The sequence below is a fragment of the Nesoenas mayeri genome (genome assembly GCF_963082525.1).
Source record: "Nesoenas mayeri genome assembly, chromosome: 22".
Taxonomy (NCBI): Eukaryota; Metazoa; Chordata; class Aves; order Columbiformes; family Columbidae; genus Nesoenas; species Nesoenas mayeri.
The window spans coordinates 4,843,233-4,860,030 of record NC_137572.1 but is presented as its reverse complement, the minus strand read 5'-3'; the positions used below and the strand labels follow the sequence as shown (position 1 = coordinate 4,860,030).

General features: G+C 49.1%; 1 protein-coding gene across 1 annotated transcript in view; it reads right to left on the bottom strand.

The window, feature by feature from the left end:
- Positions 1-213: 213 nt before the first annotated feature.
- The window catches only part of ARHGAP32 (Rho GTPase activating protein 32), a gene marked incomplete at both ends in the record, with an annotated part of 114,117 nt that continues 97,532 nt past the window's right edge, over positions 214-16,798 (bottom strand). Inside the window, 11 exons of the mRNA XM_080357853.1 lie at positions 214-2,460; positions 3,041-3,903; positions 4,559-5,413; positions 5,999-6,073; positions 6,902-7,047; positions 7,792-7,993; positions 9,180-9,325; positions 10,185-10,292; positions 10,702-10,784; positions 11,308-11,452; positions 13,715-13,817. Of these exons, the coding sequence (XP_080213979.1) occupies positions 214-2,460; positions 3,041-3,903; positions 4,559-5,413; positions 5,999-6,073; positions 6,902-7,047; positions 7,792-7,993; positions 9,180-9,325; positions 10,185-10,292; positions 10,702-10,784; positions 11,308-11,452; positions 13,715-13,817 (4,973 nt within the window). The remainder of the gene's footprint in view (positions 2,461-3,040; positions 3,904-4,558; positions 5,414-5,998; positions 6,074-6,901; positions 7,048-7,791; positions 7,994-9,179; positions 9,326-10,184; positions 10,293-10,701; positions 10,785-11,307; positions 11,453-13,714; positions 13,818-16,798) is intronic.

Genomic DNA, 16,798 nt, shown 5'->3' with positions numbered 1-16,798 from the left:
TCCAGTTGTCTCAAAACTACGTGAAAAAGCTAAATCTCTACTAGGTAAAAACGGTGAGCGGTGGGCGGGGAGGGGGGCTGAGGGTGGGTTTTGCTTTGCTCATTGGGGCAAGATTGGGGTATTTTTCTCTTTTTTTTTTCTGTCACTGAAAAAATAAAACAGTCCACTGTCCAGCAGAGGCTGCTTAGACTCTATCCCTGCGTTCCCCACAGCTCACTCGACGTGCACCTCTGTCTCAGGCCTCTGCAAACACAGCTCGCTCGGCAGGAAGGCTCCCTGGCCGAGGGCCGTGGCGTAAGTTCTACTGTGCACGTGGGTAAAACCGGGGGGCACAAACCCCCCTCCTCCCACGTAGCCCCCTCTTTGGTGCTGAGGCATGGTATGGTAATCCTCCAGATTATCGTACTGGGACACCACAGTCATAGCGCTTTGGCGTTTCCCCAGGGTTTGGTAGGGGTACAGGAGGGCAGAGTCCCTCTCCGTGCTTTCGGGGTGCTGCATGCGGAGGCTGTGGCTCCGTTCGGGTTTGGGCGGTGGCGCCATGGGCGAGGCGGCGTGTTCCTCTTCTTTATAGCAGTCTCTGGAGTGTTTCTCCGTGGACGGGGTCGGTCTGGCTCGAGACCTCTCCAAATCCAGCCTCTCCTCTGCCAACCTCACCTCCTTGTGGTTCAGTCTCAGAGTCTCCTGGTTCGCCGGGACGTACTTCCCACCTGAGTGCTGGTAACTGATGGGCTCGGGGGGCTCAGGACCACCTTTGGGTCTGTACTCGGGGTAAGGGGGCCCGTTTTTGGGTTCGGAAGGCTGCCTGTGGCTCGCGTCTTGCTGCAAGTGCGTCCGGTGCTCGCTGGCGTTGCAGCCCGGCTCGTGCCCCTTCCTGTTGCGGACGCTGCTCTGTTTTTGGGGAAGGGACGGCTTCTCCGCCTGCCCATTCCCGTACGCTCCTCCGTGGTAGTGGCCTCTGTCCGGCTCCGGCTCGGGGTGCTGCATGTAGTAACGTTCATCCCCCTCGGGTGTAGCCGCTTTGGCCGGGTACCTCCCCTCCTTCCCTTCCGCCACGGTGAGGAGACCAGTTTTCCCAGGATCCGATTTGCTGCGCAAGTGAATCACGTCCAGTCCCCCCAGTTCCTCCTGCAGCACCGGGGCCATGTTGTCGTACTGGGACATCACCGGCCCTTTCGCCTTCTGGCGCGTGCGGCTCTCCCGCCGGATGGACTGCATGCGGTACTTCTCCATGTCCTCCAGGTCCCACGACATGTACATGTGCTTGATGTCCGGGGCGGGAGGCACGTCTCTGCTGATGAAGCTGTGCTCTTTGCCTGCCAGGTGGCCGATGAGCCCTCCCCGTGGGTAGGCAGACAGGCTGGGATAGCGGTACAGACCTTTGCTTTGCAGCCGGGACGCGTAGGACGCAAAGTCTCGGCTGGGCAGGGGGTGGAAAGGTCTGACCCGCACTGTGCTATAGGGATCCAGATCGTAAAAGCTCCCGTCGGCTGTGGTGTAGTAAGAGGAGCTGGAAGAGCTGGAGTAAGGACTGTACCGGTAATGCACCCGCCCGTTCTCAAAATAAGGCTGCAGCTGGGTGACGTGGTAGTCAGAGTGGGGCTGATATGGCTTGTACTGATAAAGCGGCCGCGGGCAGTACACCGGCTCGTCGTCCGGAGGCACCTCGGTCCGCGAAATGGGGACGGAGCGGATGGCTGTGGCAGCAGGGGTGGGGACGTGCAGCGACTGAACCCTGCGGATAGTGGGGTACGGAGGAGCGTCCTCAGCGTAGCTGGCGTTGCGCAGACCCGTGGGGCTCACGGAGGACGCGAACTCCGTCCGGCTGCGAGGTTTGGAGTGGAGAGCTGGGGTGCTCTTGCCTTGGTTCACGTAGGTGTTGTAGCGGGCGGCCGCGGGTGTCTCCGAGCGAGGCGGGTAGGCTGGGTGTGGGTCGGGTTTGCTGTGGTAGGAGAGGTGAGGAGGAACGCTCTCGGGTCTGTACTGATGGATGGAGGTCGGCTTGTGGTGCAGGTAGGTGTCTGGACCAGAGGGCTCGGGGATGCTCTCGGGTTTGGGATGCGGCACGTACACGGGCTGCAGGGACGCGTGCTTAGGTGGTGGAGGCGGCGGCGGCAGCAGCGCTTCCTCCACAGAGGAGGCCAGCATGGAGGAGGACAGGAAGGCCTGATAATTGGAGTTGTTGATGGCGTCCGCGTTGCCGGAGTGCATGGCGGCGGCGATTTTGCTCTCCAGCGTCCTCACGGGCGGCACAGGAGGCGTGAAGCTGTAGGAGGAGTGAGTGGGGACGGACTCGGAGCGCAGGTGCAGCGGGGGAGCCCTGGTGGCTTCCCGAGGTTTCTCCAGATGGCTCTGGTGGCCCGTGGGCACAGAAGAAGAGCAGCGGGCGGTCGAACTGTTTTCGGAGACGAAAACAGGCGTGGGCTCAGGTGGCTTTTCGGGTGCAGCTGTGCCCCATACCTATAGGGAAGAAACAGGTAGAAGTTACAAGCAAGCACCCCAAATCTGTAGTTAAAATCTCACAGATGCTTGTATGGATTAGTTCAATGTAAGTTGTTTATTCTGTGCTGTGGAGATTTTGTTAGGAGTGCTCTGTTAGGTGGTCTACTCATAAATGTATTATACTCGTCCTAATGAAAGTGTACGTGGATTTAAACTCCTGAGGAGCTGGTGAAGCAGCGTAACACAGCAGAAATCCCTTCCTGAAATGTGCCTGTGGTGCCCAAGACGGGCTGCAGGTGTGCATGGTTCAAGGGCAGCAATCTGGATTTCTGAGCGGACATTTCCACAACTAACACTCACACGTGGAATCTGACCTGCTTTCCTAAAGACGATGTTGGAAGAGGATTTTGTCAGCCCCCTAGAAGAGAGGATGCAAAAATTCTTCCTTGTTTCTGGCACTTTTAAACTGGCATTCCCTGCATCAGACACCCCCAGCAGATGCTCTTTCTCCTTAAAACTGAGGTATATTGGGATACAGGCTGTGCATGGACACTGTGCTTGCAAAAACACGCAGGGCCGGGAGGACACATCCACGTACCTGATTGGAACTACTTGGTGCTTTTGCCGAGGCCGCTGGCACTTGTCCCGTTGCGGACTGGTGGTCCTGCCTGTGTGTCGGGGCGGGCTGGCCGGCCGTGCGCGGTGCGGCTGTCACAGGGACATCTGGCAGACCCACCGGCCCGCGGTTGGGCTCAGTCGCTGTTTGGATAGTTGTTAAATACGGCATCGGAGCCAAGGTGCTTTTCTCTCCGGTGGCTGCAACAGGAGAGGACTGAAGTTTGTCATCGGCTGTGCAGGCAGGAAGGTGCTGCTTGTCCCCAGAGGTGCAGGGATGGATTTGGGGCTTATCTACAGCCAGGTCTGGTGTGGGTGCTTCCCAGTCAGGCAGTGCAGCTGGAGCATGGTGGGGTTTGTGCTCCCAGTCCCCAGCGTGGGAGGGGACATGATCTTTGTCCCCCGGTTTACCAGGATGGAAGCCGGACTGCTCCTGCTCCCCATCTCTGCTCCCGGCCACGTCCCCTGGGTCCCGGTTTCCAGGTGCCCCCGGCGGGTGGTTCTGCTCCCCGAGTGCGCCGCTACCTTGGCAATCCTGCTCTACTGGTGCCCCAGTCTGGAAGTGAAGTCGGTTCTCGGGCAGACTGGTGTACAGGTGGAGCTTGTCCGGAGCACCGGCAGAGAGATGGAGCTTTTCTAGAGCTGTGCCAGCTTCCGTCTCTCCGTAATTTGTGCTTTCAGAATGAGCATCTCCTGGCCTTTTCTGGGACTGGGCGGACGCTTGCTGCGCGGACTCGGCTAACGCTAGGGCTAGCATGCGCGCCGCGTTTTTCGGAGGAGGAGGAGGGATAAGAGACACAGAACTGACGGGAACAGGATCCTGGGGGGAGTCGAGGGCAACTGCTCCTAATGGGGGGAAAATTGAGAGAGAGAGTGATTGTACGTTACCCAGTAAGGAGAGTGACCTAACCTTAACGACTATTATAGAAAAATAGATGCTTTCCATGCTTTCACAGTGGCAATTCCTTCTGATGTGAAACACTGTATCTTTGTCTCACATGCAAACGCTGCTCAATAGCACAGCAGTTCATCACGAGAAGGAAAAAAAACACAAGAGATTGTCTAAAGGCTCCTCTTGCATTTCTAGAGAGGTAGGAAGTAGGTAGAAGAGAATGAGATACCCTTACGCAATTTTGATCATAAGGTTTTAGATGAAAAGGTCCTTTCTTCAAGCGTTGGCAGATTTTTAATTTAAAAATGAAAAGTCTTAGATGGTCTATTGGCTGAAATTACTTAGAAGGACATGCTACAGATTTTCACATATGACAGGATGGGGGAACAAAAAAGCGGTATTCAAAGGATTATGGAAACTTATCTGCGATCTGTGTGATGTAGGGAGAAGGCAGAGGTTAAGACCTTATTGATCTGCACAGCCCTGCAAGACACTTGTGATCAGAACCGACGGGCAATCCCCTCTCCTAAAAGGCACGTAGAGGAGGATGTTTCTGAGAGCAGGTCCCCTTTGGAACTTAAAGAAAGAATGGAGGAAAATGCACTGTACCTGGCTGTGTGTGTCCAGTGGGTACAGTCTTATTCTGACTGCTCGATATTGGTCTCTCCCCTTCTTCTGGCACCTCTGCCTTGCCAGCAGCCACTAGCTGGGCATGCTGGAGCTCCTGGTGGGCTCCTTCCCCTGCTCCTGTGTCACTGTTTTTCAGGGGCAAGGACATCTGGGTTGGGGACCTGTTTGTGATTTCGGCGATGCCAAGCCCTTTGCTCCAGCTGGAAGCAGAGGAGTTTCTGGCCGCGATGGACGCTCCTCCGATTGATTCGGACAGGCGGCTGGGCAGCGCAAAGGAGACGGGTTCTGACGTGGGCAGCGGCGGAGATTTGAGGGGCTTTCGGCCCACCTTGGGCGAGAAGGTGTGAGGTTTGCAGGCTGTCTCTTCTGTGGGGCTCAGGTCCAGAGTAAAGAAGGGACTCATCTTCTCTTGGAAAGGGGAGACTGGCTCAGAGCTCGTGGCACTGCCTGGTGTCTGGGACTGGCTGCCTGATTCTAAATCCTTCTTTAGCAGGCTCGGCTTCTCCTTATTAATGCCGACTGATTCCAGCAGGGAGGTGCTGCTGTCCAGGCACTCGGACTCTGCTTGGGGTGGGCTGCACTGGAAAGACATTGGGTCAAAATCCAGGCTGGCGACTCCGATATCTGGGGGGCTCAGGTCGACGTCTTCGGCAGATCGAGGAGAAATCAGGGCGGGCACATGGATGAGCCCCTCGTCCCCATCGCTGTCGTCGTGGGGCAGGTTGTCGTAAGAGTTGCAGCGATTCATGTTTCCTAAGAGCTCTCCGTTGAAGGAGGCGGACAGTGCGTCACTACTGGACCTGGGTCTTCTGGGTCGAAACAGTTTCGATTCACCTGGGAATGAACAGATACATAAGGGTTAGTCTCAAAACCGTACTGTCCAGGAGGTGATGGGTTTGTGTCCTTAAAGCAGTCTCAAGGCTGCGTGTGAGATGCTCACCTGGTGAACTCGAATGTAAAAGTGCTATAGTTAGCAGCAACTGCTTATTACATTTGCTCAAACTCTTTTACAGCAGTTGTCAGGTCCGATCTAGTCTGAGACTAAGTTGTTTGTGCAAGCAAAACTAGCATAAGTGTGCTGTAGAGCTAAGGCTTTCTTAGAAAGCATCTTCCTTCCTGATGCCATCTTTTCCACCTTAGAATAGAAAGGGGAGGTGGCAAGGCAAAAATGTAAGCAGTGCTGGCTACACAAAAGCAAGAGGTTTGCCTTTTTCACCTCAGAAGGAAAACAAAGACCTGAAGAACATTGCTCTGTGATACCCGTACGTGTTGGGCAGCAGCAAGCTGCTTCATTAATTACCAAGTCCAGCTTTTACTGGATGGGTAGAAAATCTGCCCTGTTCACTATTCGCAGTCAGTAACGTCAGACCGCATCTTTTAATCCACACACATTAAAAGGCAGGTACGATCTTGTCTTACCATCAACCGCATGCAGAGAGGTGAGCGATTCTTCACTTTTGGCCGAGCGAAGGGTCCCGCTGTCTCCTCGTCCACCTAAGGAAACACAAGCCAGACAGTGAGAAGCTGAATTATAAAAATACCTTATACGTGGCTATGGTGGCAGGAAGAAACAAATGGGTTTCTAGCAACAGCACCAGTGGCCTGGGAGTCACAGTTCTGCCCTTTTGTTTGGAGGTTGGGTTTCTCTTGGTTTTGTCTTTACTCCAAAGCCTTTAGAGAAATGTTTATCCCATTCCACTGTTCAAAATCTTTCTTGTCTAAGGCAGATGTAGTCCTGCTGCACATGGCCCTGCAGCGGCCCCTTTCAGACAGTCTTTAAGGACAGTCATATAACGTGTTTATCATACTGGAGACTCTGAGGGTTATAATTTAAAAATGGAACCAGGGAGAAGATGGGATAAAAGTCCTCACTGGCTCATGTTTGGGGATTTGTGGTGTTTTACCACAAAAGCATATTGTTGCTATTTTTAAATCTGGAAAGAGACAGCAAACAATATATGGAAATGACTGAGAATTCAGAGTCTATATATATACAAAGAATCCCAGGTTGGAAGGGACCACAATGCAGCTATAAAAGGTTGTTGGGTGCCTTCTCCAGTTAGAGTGGTACAGCTGGTGGGGTGAAGGTGTTTGTGGAATAGCACCTTTACCTAGTTTAGTTTAATTGTGTGCCTTTTGAGAGCACACCAATGCATCAGAAGGAATTATTCCGAGCTAATGCAAGATCAATTTAGGAAAGACATGTTAATGGAAGGTGTTATACACAGACTGAACGCTAGAAGGAGATAAAATCACACTGAAAATGTGAATTCGGCATTGCTGGAAAGCCCTGGATTTTGGAAGTTGGGTTTGCACCCTTACCGGCCAGGGCTATGGCTTTCATTTCCGAGGGCTCGCTGGGATTGCGCTGTAGTTTGCGTTTGGACACGGATGACGATTTGCCCAGGTTGAAGAAGGAACGCCAGCTGCCAACCGGCGATTTCTTCATCTTGCTGGGCGGTCTTTTTCTGGAGTGAGAAAACAGAGCAAACTGTTGGAGGGGAAAACTGCGTTTAATTCCTGCCAATGGTTATTTGCTATTAGCACGACCTGGTTTCTGCTGAAATAAAGCTTAGAAACTCGGTCTCTTTTAACTAGGTGATGGTGGTTTTGTTCTTATGGCTCGGCCTTAAAGTCTTGGTGGGTAAATCCCACCAAACTATGCCAAGTAGGTGAGCAAAGGTTCCATACATGTACAGTGCAGCACCTAAGGGGTGGCCTTCATTTAGCTGGCAGATGCACCAGTTCTCTGTAAAGCGTATTCAAAACCATCTCTCTCTCGTGCTGTAAATCACATCCGCCTCCTCCCACTGTCATATTTAATTTCTAGTGGAGCAACTGGACAGACTTGATGGCACCTCGAGGGGAACCTGGATTTGTTACATGCAATTAGTCCTGAAATCTGGAAAACCCCAATGTTTCCAGGTGTTCGCTCTGTTTACACATCTGTGTGCATGACTAGTACATATGCACCACATACAACACGGCTTTATACATTTGATGATCACCCTGCTAAAAAGCAGGGAGTGGCACAGAAGTTCTGCGGCTGAACTAAGTCTAACACACAGCTGAGTTAAGCCGAGTCCTCAGATTGTCCAAAGCAGGTGGAAAACTGGCAAGAAAACTTCATGCACGACCAGTCTAAGTGAATATCAGCAAGTTTAATTAAAATAAAACTTATGACGGATGCTGGAAAGGAAACTCGTCTGTACCTTTCAGATGGAAAGTCTATGACTGTGTGGAATTTCCCCTGTAGGGCTGCAGGACCTTCTCCCACTTCGATGTATTTGCTGTCTGCCACGATAGGAGAGTTGATCTGGGCCTGTGTCCGCGCCTGCGCCTCCTCCAGCGTCAGCAGCTTGGTGGAAGGAGAGGACACCAGCAGCGACTTGGGCCGGGACAAAGAGCTGTGCCCTAGAAGGGAAACGCATGGGGAGAATGAGAAAACAGCGGGACTGGGATCAAAGCTCCAGGTCTGTGTGTCTAGGGAGGTGCTGTGTTTTCTGCAGTCTTTGTCATCCCAGCCATTGAAAGACGTGGTCACAACAACCATTTTGTCGGAGGTACGTATGACAAAAAAATTCTCTATTAGGAGAGCAGCTTAGTGTGTTTTAGAAAGAAAAAAAGCAGAGGGAAGCAGGTAGCTTAGAAACCTCCACTGACAGACTTTACTTTAGGTTCATCGGTATGCAAAATTCTGTCACGAAAGTGATGGTTTTTCTTCCGATAAAGCTCAGCTTCAGTCATTCCCAGGTTCCACCTCTCGGTGCAACAGCAAATGCCACGTGTGACTGAAACTGCTACAGACTAAAGCAGGCTTGGGAACAGCACTTGCACCTCTTACAGGCAGGTACAGGGAGAAATCCGCGCTTAACACTCTTGGAAGCACCAAAGAGATGCTGATACGCTGTGAAACAGCCTGACCCTTCTCCCCACCACTTCCGTGTCAGAGCACACCGAATGCGAGTGACCGAGTCATTAAACAATTAGCTGAATTTACATAGGCCGTTCTAAGCCTGGATAATAATTTGGCTGGGATTCTTAGTGTGCTTATCTTCCCCTGGCAGAGCTCAGCCTGCTGTGGGCTATTACTGTTCAGCCAAGCTAACCCCTGGCTCCTATTGACTTCAAATTGCCTTCCAGTAGGAACACAAGCTGGACTTAGAGCAACTCAGCTATTAAGTAGAGGCAGAGCTTGCTTAAAAGTGGGGAACTGCAAATACAGTGGAAAAAACAGCTATCTGCACCCCACAGGCGCTGGTAACTGCATGGACTTTGCACATTTCATAGGAAGGGCAGGTTATCGAAGCAGATGGTACCACTTAATGCTGCTTAGAAGTAATAATAGCTTGTGGTATCCACGTTTGTTGATCTAACAGAGTAAACGTTCTTCGTGGTGTAACTCCACTCGTTTTCATTGGAAAAAATATACTTATGGTCTTAGCAGTTACTCAAGAGGTTCTAACATCATCACCCTGGAAATCTGTCCTCTCAGTTATACTAAAAACATATTTAAGATGTCCTATGAGAGGCTCAGATACTCATTAAACGTCTGCTACCTTTTCTGCTCAAGGTAGAGGTGGTGGAGGAAGACGCTCACCTGCTCCATCACGTATGACCGAGCTGAGTTTGGAGCTGAAGAGGACGTCCACGTGGTTCAGGATGAATTCCACCACCACCGACTGGATCCGCACCTCCATGAAGGCGGCTGTGCCACTGAAGCAGGCAGACTCGATCTGCTTTGATCTGAAGAAAAGGCAGATGAAACGAAACGGGAACATGGGGAGATGTCCTCCATTCGGGTAAGTTGCTCAGGCAGACATACAAAAAGCGGGAATCTTTTGGTTAACTTGTCTCCAGGCTCTGCGAATGGCAGCACTGTAATGCAGTCGCACGGTACTGAACTCACCGTGGCCTTTCTAACGTGGTTCCCCTCTAGCAGACACGTCTTCACCTGACCCTGCCCAGCAACCACCCCGATGGTCACAAGAGAGAAATCAAACAAGGGATCACTTAACTGCTCGTGGGTAAATCGGCAGGAAGGAGAAAAGAGCTGACCCTCATTACCGGCACACAGGGGAATCTACGACTCAGGTTTCTCAGGTTGGTAACGAAAACTGCCCAGAAATTAATACAATAGAGGCCAGGGTGATTTTTTTCTTTTTCTTTTAAACCAAAATTTTAAAATCACATCATTAATTTTAAACTACCCTATTATGTACATTCAAAACAAATTTTAGGGGACGGATTTATCCAAAATCATCTCCATAAGTCTGAATTTTTACAGTCAAAAGCTGTCAAATTAGACTCTAGAGACTTATGCACTGGGAAATCAGTGATGCCACTGAACACACTTTCCTGGATGGTCAAGGACACATTAGTCTCATCTGATCAGGAGAGGGGAAATTATCATCTAGAAAAGCCCCTGCTCGGCATAACTTCCCATCAGAAACTTCACGGGAGGAGAAGAACACATTGGATGGAAGGCAGGAAGATCCTTCTCAACTGCTGGAAGTTGTGATTTTCTGCACAACAGGTATCAGTTTGCTATAAATAAAAAAAATCTACCTTGTATTTAAATGGGGGTAGGGAGGACAAAAGGTACCTTAGGAGATTTGGAGCCCAGACGATTGCTAAATTCTTCGTGTGCATATTTGTGATGGAGCAGTAATCAGCCAGACGAGCTAAGTGTCTCATTAGAAACTCCAGCGTCCTGGAAAGCAGGAGATAGGCAAATGTTCAGCACCAATGAGCAAAGCCATGCTTCAATTTACAAAACAAACCCCAGTTCATTACTTCAGTTTGGTGTGACAGCTCACACAACAAAAAACGTTGAACTATGTACTCTAAGCCTGATAGTAAAGTTGCCTTTAGCAAATAATTACACTGGGGCGCGGTGAGAGGGTTTTGTCCTGGCTCAAGGAAAAGATCTCTCAGTCCAAGGGCTGGACGCAGCAACCACCGAGGTGGACGGGAATAATCTAAATGCCACCAGCACGTCTAACCATAAACCATTTTGATATACAGAGGTACAGTGTGGCTGTCTCGAGAGGGAAAATGAGAATTGTATTGTTTTGCTCCTGCAATGCCAGCAATAAGAAAATAGTAAAGGTTGTGCTCACCTGTAGTGAGGAGGCGGCAGCTGCTGGATGACATCGTGGATTTTCACCAACCGTTCCTCATCAGTAGCAGCAGAAACAGCGTCCTGGAACAAGGCAGGAGGGGATTTAACTGCAAATAAAACTTAATACCTGCCCCAGCATCTTGAACCACGTGGCAAATGTACCGTTTTTCAGTAGTGAGGTGGATTTTGTCGCTCTCTCTACCTTCGGAGAGGCGTCCATCATAATGTGAGAAAGGCCAAGTAAATCAAAGGCCACTTTATGTCTTAATTTTACAAAGCAATTTTTTGTAGCGGGCGTAGATCCAAGTAGCATTTGCTTCTAATCCCATTCCCGTTTGAGGAATAGCAAACAATGGGGGAATTATTGCAAAGCACCATTAGTGTCCCAGTAACCTTCTACTGGGGGCCCAAAACTAAAATCAATATGGGGGACAAAAACCTGAAGGGGAATGAAAAAACCCCAAATTAAGCAGAAATAAGACAAAGAAAAGTGCGTGGAAGACAAGTTTAGCTTGTTGCTGGATCCTTTTCAGGATTCTCTGTTTAGCCTGTGCAGATGAAGTCACAGTGAACGGGAAAGCAAAAGGCATTGCCTTGTACTTACGGAGAACTTCTCGTAGAGTTGGTAGGTGAGCAGAGGGTTGGGGAGCTCGCGGAAATAGAGTTTGCAGAGGGAGCCCACGCAGTGGATGTCCTGGATGTAAATATCCTTCGTCAGGTCAGGAATCTGCTCTGAGTCAAACTCGTGCCTGGAAACAAGAAGAGAAAAATGAGCAAAGGGGTTCGAAAAGGAGGAATGAAAATAAAATCCAGTGCAAATTACAGTAAGGAAAAACAAGTTTCCTGATTTACAGGAAAAATATACTAAGTCACCAAAGCCACATGAACTATGGCTGTGGTGCTGCTAGACTCGATTTTTCCAAAGTGAGACTTTTATGTGCTTCTAATAAGGTTTATAAAATCAGTTTTACAACTAGTCTGCAATTCCTTTTCCTCTAACAGAGTCTCCAGAGAGTGTTTTCTAAGACCATGGACACAACCTGTATATTTAACTCCCAGGGGCTGTGACTGGGAGAGAGAAAAAACCCAAATCGCCAACATTTATGAAATACAAGCTGAGCTTAAAAGGCCAAGGGCTGGCTCGCTCCCTTGGAAGATGAGGAAGGAGCTCCTTCCTCCTCAAAAACCCAAAGGCTTTGAGGGAAACCATTTCTACTGTATGCCAGCCTGGGGGCAGAAGAGGTCTCTGCTTCTTCAGACATGAACAGTCCAGCCCAGGTCTCATCTCACAGACAGGGCAGGAGGAAATGAAGGTTTTCCCCAAGCAACGTGTTGTCCGTAGCCACGATCCCCAGTGTTCAGTACACTCCTCTTCCACGGGCACGTTCTGATTCATCACTTACTCATATCTGGGAGAGAAGCTTATTTGCTACACTTGGCTCCGCAGAAGAGAGAGCGCAGAAGGGAAAACAACCACCAACCCAGCCCGTACAAATAAACTCAGCCTTGGCTGAGATTCCCCGGCCATATCCTGCCCTACTCCAGTATATTTTCCCTAGAAATAAATCTCCCACTGCCACAGAGACCTACCCCTGCAGAAGGAAAACACGGAGCAATGAAAGGGAACCCTCTCAGCCTCTCTTCTCTCGGCACTGGCTGTTTCGATGACTACGTGTTATTTCTTTTGAGCCCAAAGGAAGATTTTGTTAGGAGAATACAACTTCACGGGCTCTCAAAAAAAGCCAGAGCCAGAATTCAGGGATACTCATCCAACTCAACACTCGCTCTGCTTTGCCTACCAGCCAAATAAGGCGGCTAATGCAGTACTAAAGGGCAAACCCCTGTCCCGGAGTAAATCTCCCATGTGGAATAAATTCTCTGACTTTCTCTTTAACGAAAAAGCCCTTTAAATCCGGGAGATCCAATTCTTCTGTGTGAAACTTAAGAATGGTGACTCATTTGTAAAGATACAGCAGCTCTAGCTTTGGAATAAGCCTAATGATCTGTTTATGTAGCTGGAAACTGCAGCAATGCAACGTGTCCTACATTAATCAAACACTTATGAAAATCTGTAGTGATTTAGATGAACAACAGGGACAATGTTTACAAGCCATGCCATGTACTCCCTTCCTTTTGTGTTTGGAGCATCTCAGAAAACTGAAAAAATAGGCTGTCACTTTATTCTCTGTACTATACCAGGGAATTATGCCATTCAAGTTTTAGAAAACCATTTTAAAAGCATCTTTGGAAACACAACGCAGGAGAAAATGGTCTTGGCAACACAAGGGGAAAAAACGGACTAAGGCAGCAATTTGAAAGATGGTCCAGCACAAGTCAAAATGGGGAATTAAAGGTATGGAACAAGGGCAAGCATTTTATTCAGCCAAGACTCCTGTGGACAACAGCTACAGTCAGAGTCTTTGGAGCCTGCGTATCAAATCCTCGAGAGCGGGTTTTTAAAATGCAGCTTGCTATGGTGAGACACAGGATTCAGCTGAACCAGAATAAACCCATCCCTGAGAGGGTTTGCACAGAAACTGCACCAGCTCAAACCTGCCTACTGAACACAGGAATAGCCAGGACAACGGGAAATCCTCCATGTGGAAATCACTCCTCGGTGAGGCCGCGGGGCCAGGATCGCCACTGCAATTAGTCACACCCCACGAGGTTCTCCCAGTCCCTACGCAATAGAAAAGCGCATACAAAATGATGGGAGAGAAACCAGCCTCCCAAAAGGGCAAAGACCATTCACTGTGATGAGAAGAGCTCCTAAATGGGGAGGACAAACACCTCGCCTTCCCCTGCACAGCCCGGCAATGCCACCCGCTGTCAATCACACAAGTACTCCTTGCGTGTTCCCAATTAATCGCTAAAATGCCAGGAGTCCAAAGCAGCAAGATGAGCTGCTCCGGCAGCAAGGAGAAGCAGGAATGAATTGTGCCAGCACGGGGACACCAGGATCCCAGAGCACCCCAATATAGTCTTCCCCATACTCCCAGGTCTGTACTTACCGTAGTTTCTGGATGTTGGACGCGATCCCCGACAGACGATATATCCCATCCACAATGCCATGTTTCTCAATGAATTCAGTGCAGCTCTTGAGGACCTGGGGGACTAAAGAACAAGTGTTGTCGGTTAGTTCGGGATGTTATTAAAAACCTAGTTCAGCCTGTGGTCTTGTCAGATGCCATAAAGTAAGCCCAGCTGCTTTAGTTCTTCCTTAGAGGAGAAAGCCTATAAGAAATTTAACTTGAGGAGTTGGTGCGGAAACCGGTCAGAGGTGTTCTTTGCTTTCAAGAAATGCCAGGATATGAATCAGGGTGAAAAACATCAGTTCTGGTCAAGCAGAGACAGTGCAGATCCCACCACAACTCCCACACAAACTGTGGTGTTGAATTCCATTGCAGAAGAGCTATAAAATTAAGCAAATACTCTCTTTGGCCAAAGACCTCCCATGTTTTCAAATCTATACAAGATTAACCTATACTGCTTGGTTTAAACAAATACAAACATTTTGGAGATGCTACTTGCTGCAGCAGAGCCAGGAGAGTTTTTACAGCTGATAATTTCATCCGCAGTGTCTACCCGAGCGTGATTGGATTCAGACAGCTACACAACATCCCACACTCACACAAACTGCAGACGCACCAGGGGATGACAGAATGGAAAAAATAAGCCCAGAGGATATAATTAGGTGTCAAGTTAATATTCAAGCCGCTTCACCAACCAATTCCTTCCAGTTGACTTCTCAGCCTCACGCAGCAGCCACTGCCGGAGCTGTCCGTCCATCCTTGTAAGCGTAAGGAGGAGCAAATCGCTTTATTTATAAAAAGAAGATAAAACTGCCTGAACACAGGAAGAAAATCAGGATCGAGCTCTTGTGAGCATCAGCAAATCTTCGTGGAAAAAGCTCAGACCCTTGTGGATTCCTCTGCAAGCCACCTTTGTGCTACACCTCCCATGGTGATCCATTACCCTACATTAGATGCCAGGTCTGATCAATCTGCCATGTGACACAGATCCTGAATAGGTCATGTGGCAAATCCCCTTATATCAAGCAGCAAATGCCATCTGCCAGTCAGTTCTGAGTGCTGAACTTGGGTGCTCTGCCGCTCTCTTCCCGGCTTGCAAACACACAGCTGGAGGAAAGACACCGAGCGCTTGTACATTAAACAACGGCAGAGAAAGAGCCTTGAAACCAAACGCTGCTTTTCTGGGGCAAGGAAAAGCAGCAGTGATCACCTTTGCTCTCCCCTGTACGTGCAATGGAAATTTCAACTTCCACCAACGCAGCCACAAGACGTTTGCAGAAGGAAACATCAGCATCCACTCTGGAGCTATCGGTACCTCGCAGCACCGCAACTGTTGGATTAGGAATCGACCAGATGCATATTTAGGCATCTGAGCCAGGATAAGCAACAACTTCTGGCCGCTGAGTGAACACACATTTGGAGAGCATGTTCATAAAATGTGCACCAGTCATCCACACCGTAAGCTAAATGTCTGAGAGCAGAGCAGGCGGAACAGATGGCCCTAAATTCTAATATCGTTTCCAAAAACATTCTTGCAGGATAACACCCCTTCACACAAAAACATTCAACACCTCTTGAAGAAGAAAGTTTTGAAGGCTTTAAGCGGGCAGGGAAGGAGTTATATCATACTGAAGAAGTTGCCAAAAAGGGCTAAAATATGTTTTGCATTGCCTTCCAGAACTGGGAGACAAGTGCGACCCAGGTGTAGATTGGTGCAGAAAAGCAGAGAGATGAGAACAGCACCACCCACCGCAGCAAAGGCCGAGGCTTTAGATACTGGCACAGTTAGTGGTTTATTTTTGAGAGCACCTTAGATTGCGAGGCTTCCCAATCCTTGTCGTTCCCGGGTTTATCTGCCTGTGCAAACACACAGCGCAGCACAAACGGTATTTATGGAGCAGGTCAGCTGAGCAGCAACCTGTTGTGACAACGCGAATGGGGTCCAGGGAGAACAGGGGGAAGGTGAGGGATGGAGCACCAACAATACGCTTCCTAAAGTCCTTGTTTGCCATGGAAGGTCCTGGGCAGTAAGAAGAATTAATATACCATGAAAAAATTCTAGCAGGCTTGTTCTACGCATTTCCTAATCTGGTTACCAGGACGATCTGTTCTTTAAGCTAAATATATATATGCCAGCACCACAGATATTTTGGGGGAATTCTGCATGGTTGGAGAAGTGACTGAAATTCAAGTAGGGCTATAATTATCCTTGAAGGCCCTTTGCTGGAATGGTGACTTGAATTTGCTGATTTTTGAACAAAGATCACACCTGATAATTACACGCATGTTTAACCTCCCTCTCCCCTTTGAATCCCAAGCCCTAAATACACATCTAGATATACGCATATACACACGTATCTATTACCACCGGAATGAAACAGCAGGACCATGGGCAGGTGCTCCACTTGAACACAAACCTCTTCGTGAGAATCTTGGCACCGTACACGTCTCCTGTCCCAAAACTCAATCACCTTCCCTCACTCCTCCCTCCCTTTGCTGTCTCAAATAACAGGTAGTTCCAGAAAACCAAGCGCAAAAGGCTGGAAATGCGGACGCACCAACAAAGGAGGCCCTGGAATATTTTATCCCCATAGCAGCTAAAGGAAATTTTTCAAGTCATTCCTGAGCATCTCTTAGCTGGTTAGAAAGGTTTATTGCATCTCTTAGGCCTTGTCAACCAGTTAATTCTTTGCCATTAAGAGGAAGCACAAGTTTTACGATTTTCATTCTGAAGAACGTTTGGATCCAGCGTGAAGTCAGGCACATTTCCCGTCCTATCACCTTGGGTTTATCTTTTCTCTTTTTAATAGTTTGTAATATTCTTTCCCTGGGTTTGGGGAGCTTTGTCTTTTTAAAAACAATTTGATTTTCTTAGTATGTTACCGCAATCAGGATTATTTGCTCAGAGGTCTCCCAAGCAGCGCCATTCCGCCCAGTATTGCAGCACTGAGGTGAACTGGTGCACAAGCTGGACCCTTGGATGGTTAATGGGCCATCGCAGCTGAAATGCAGTGAAATAATCTGTCCTGAGTGCCGCTCCGAACCGCTTCAATGAAGTTCATA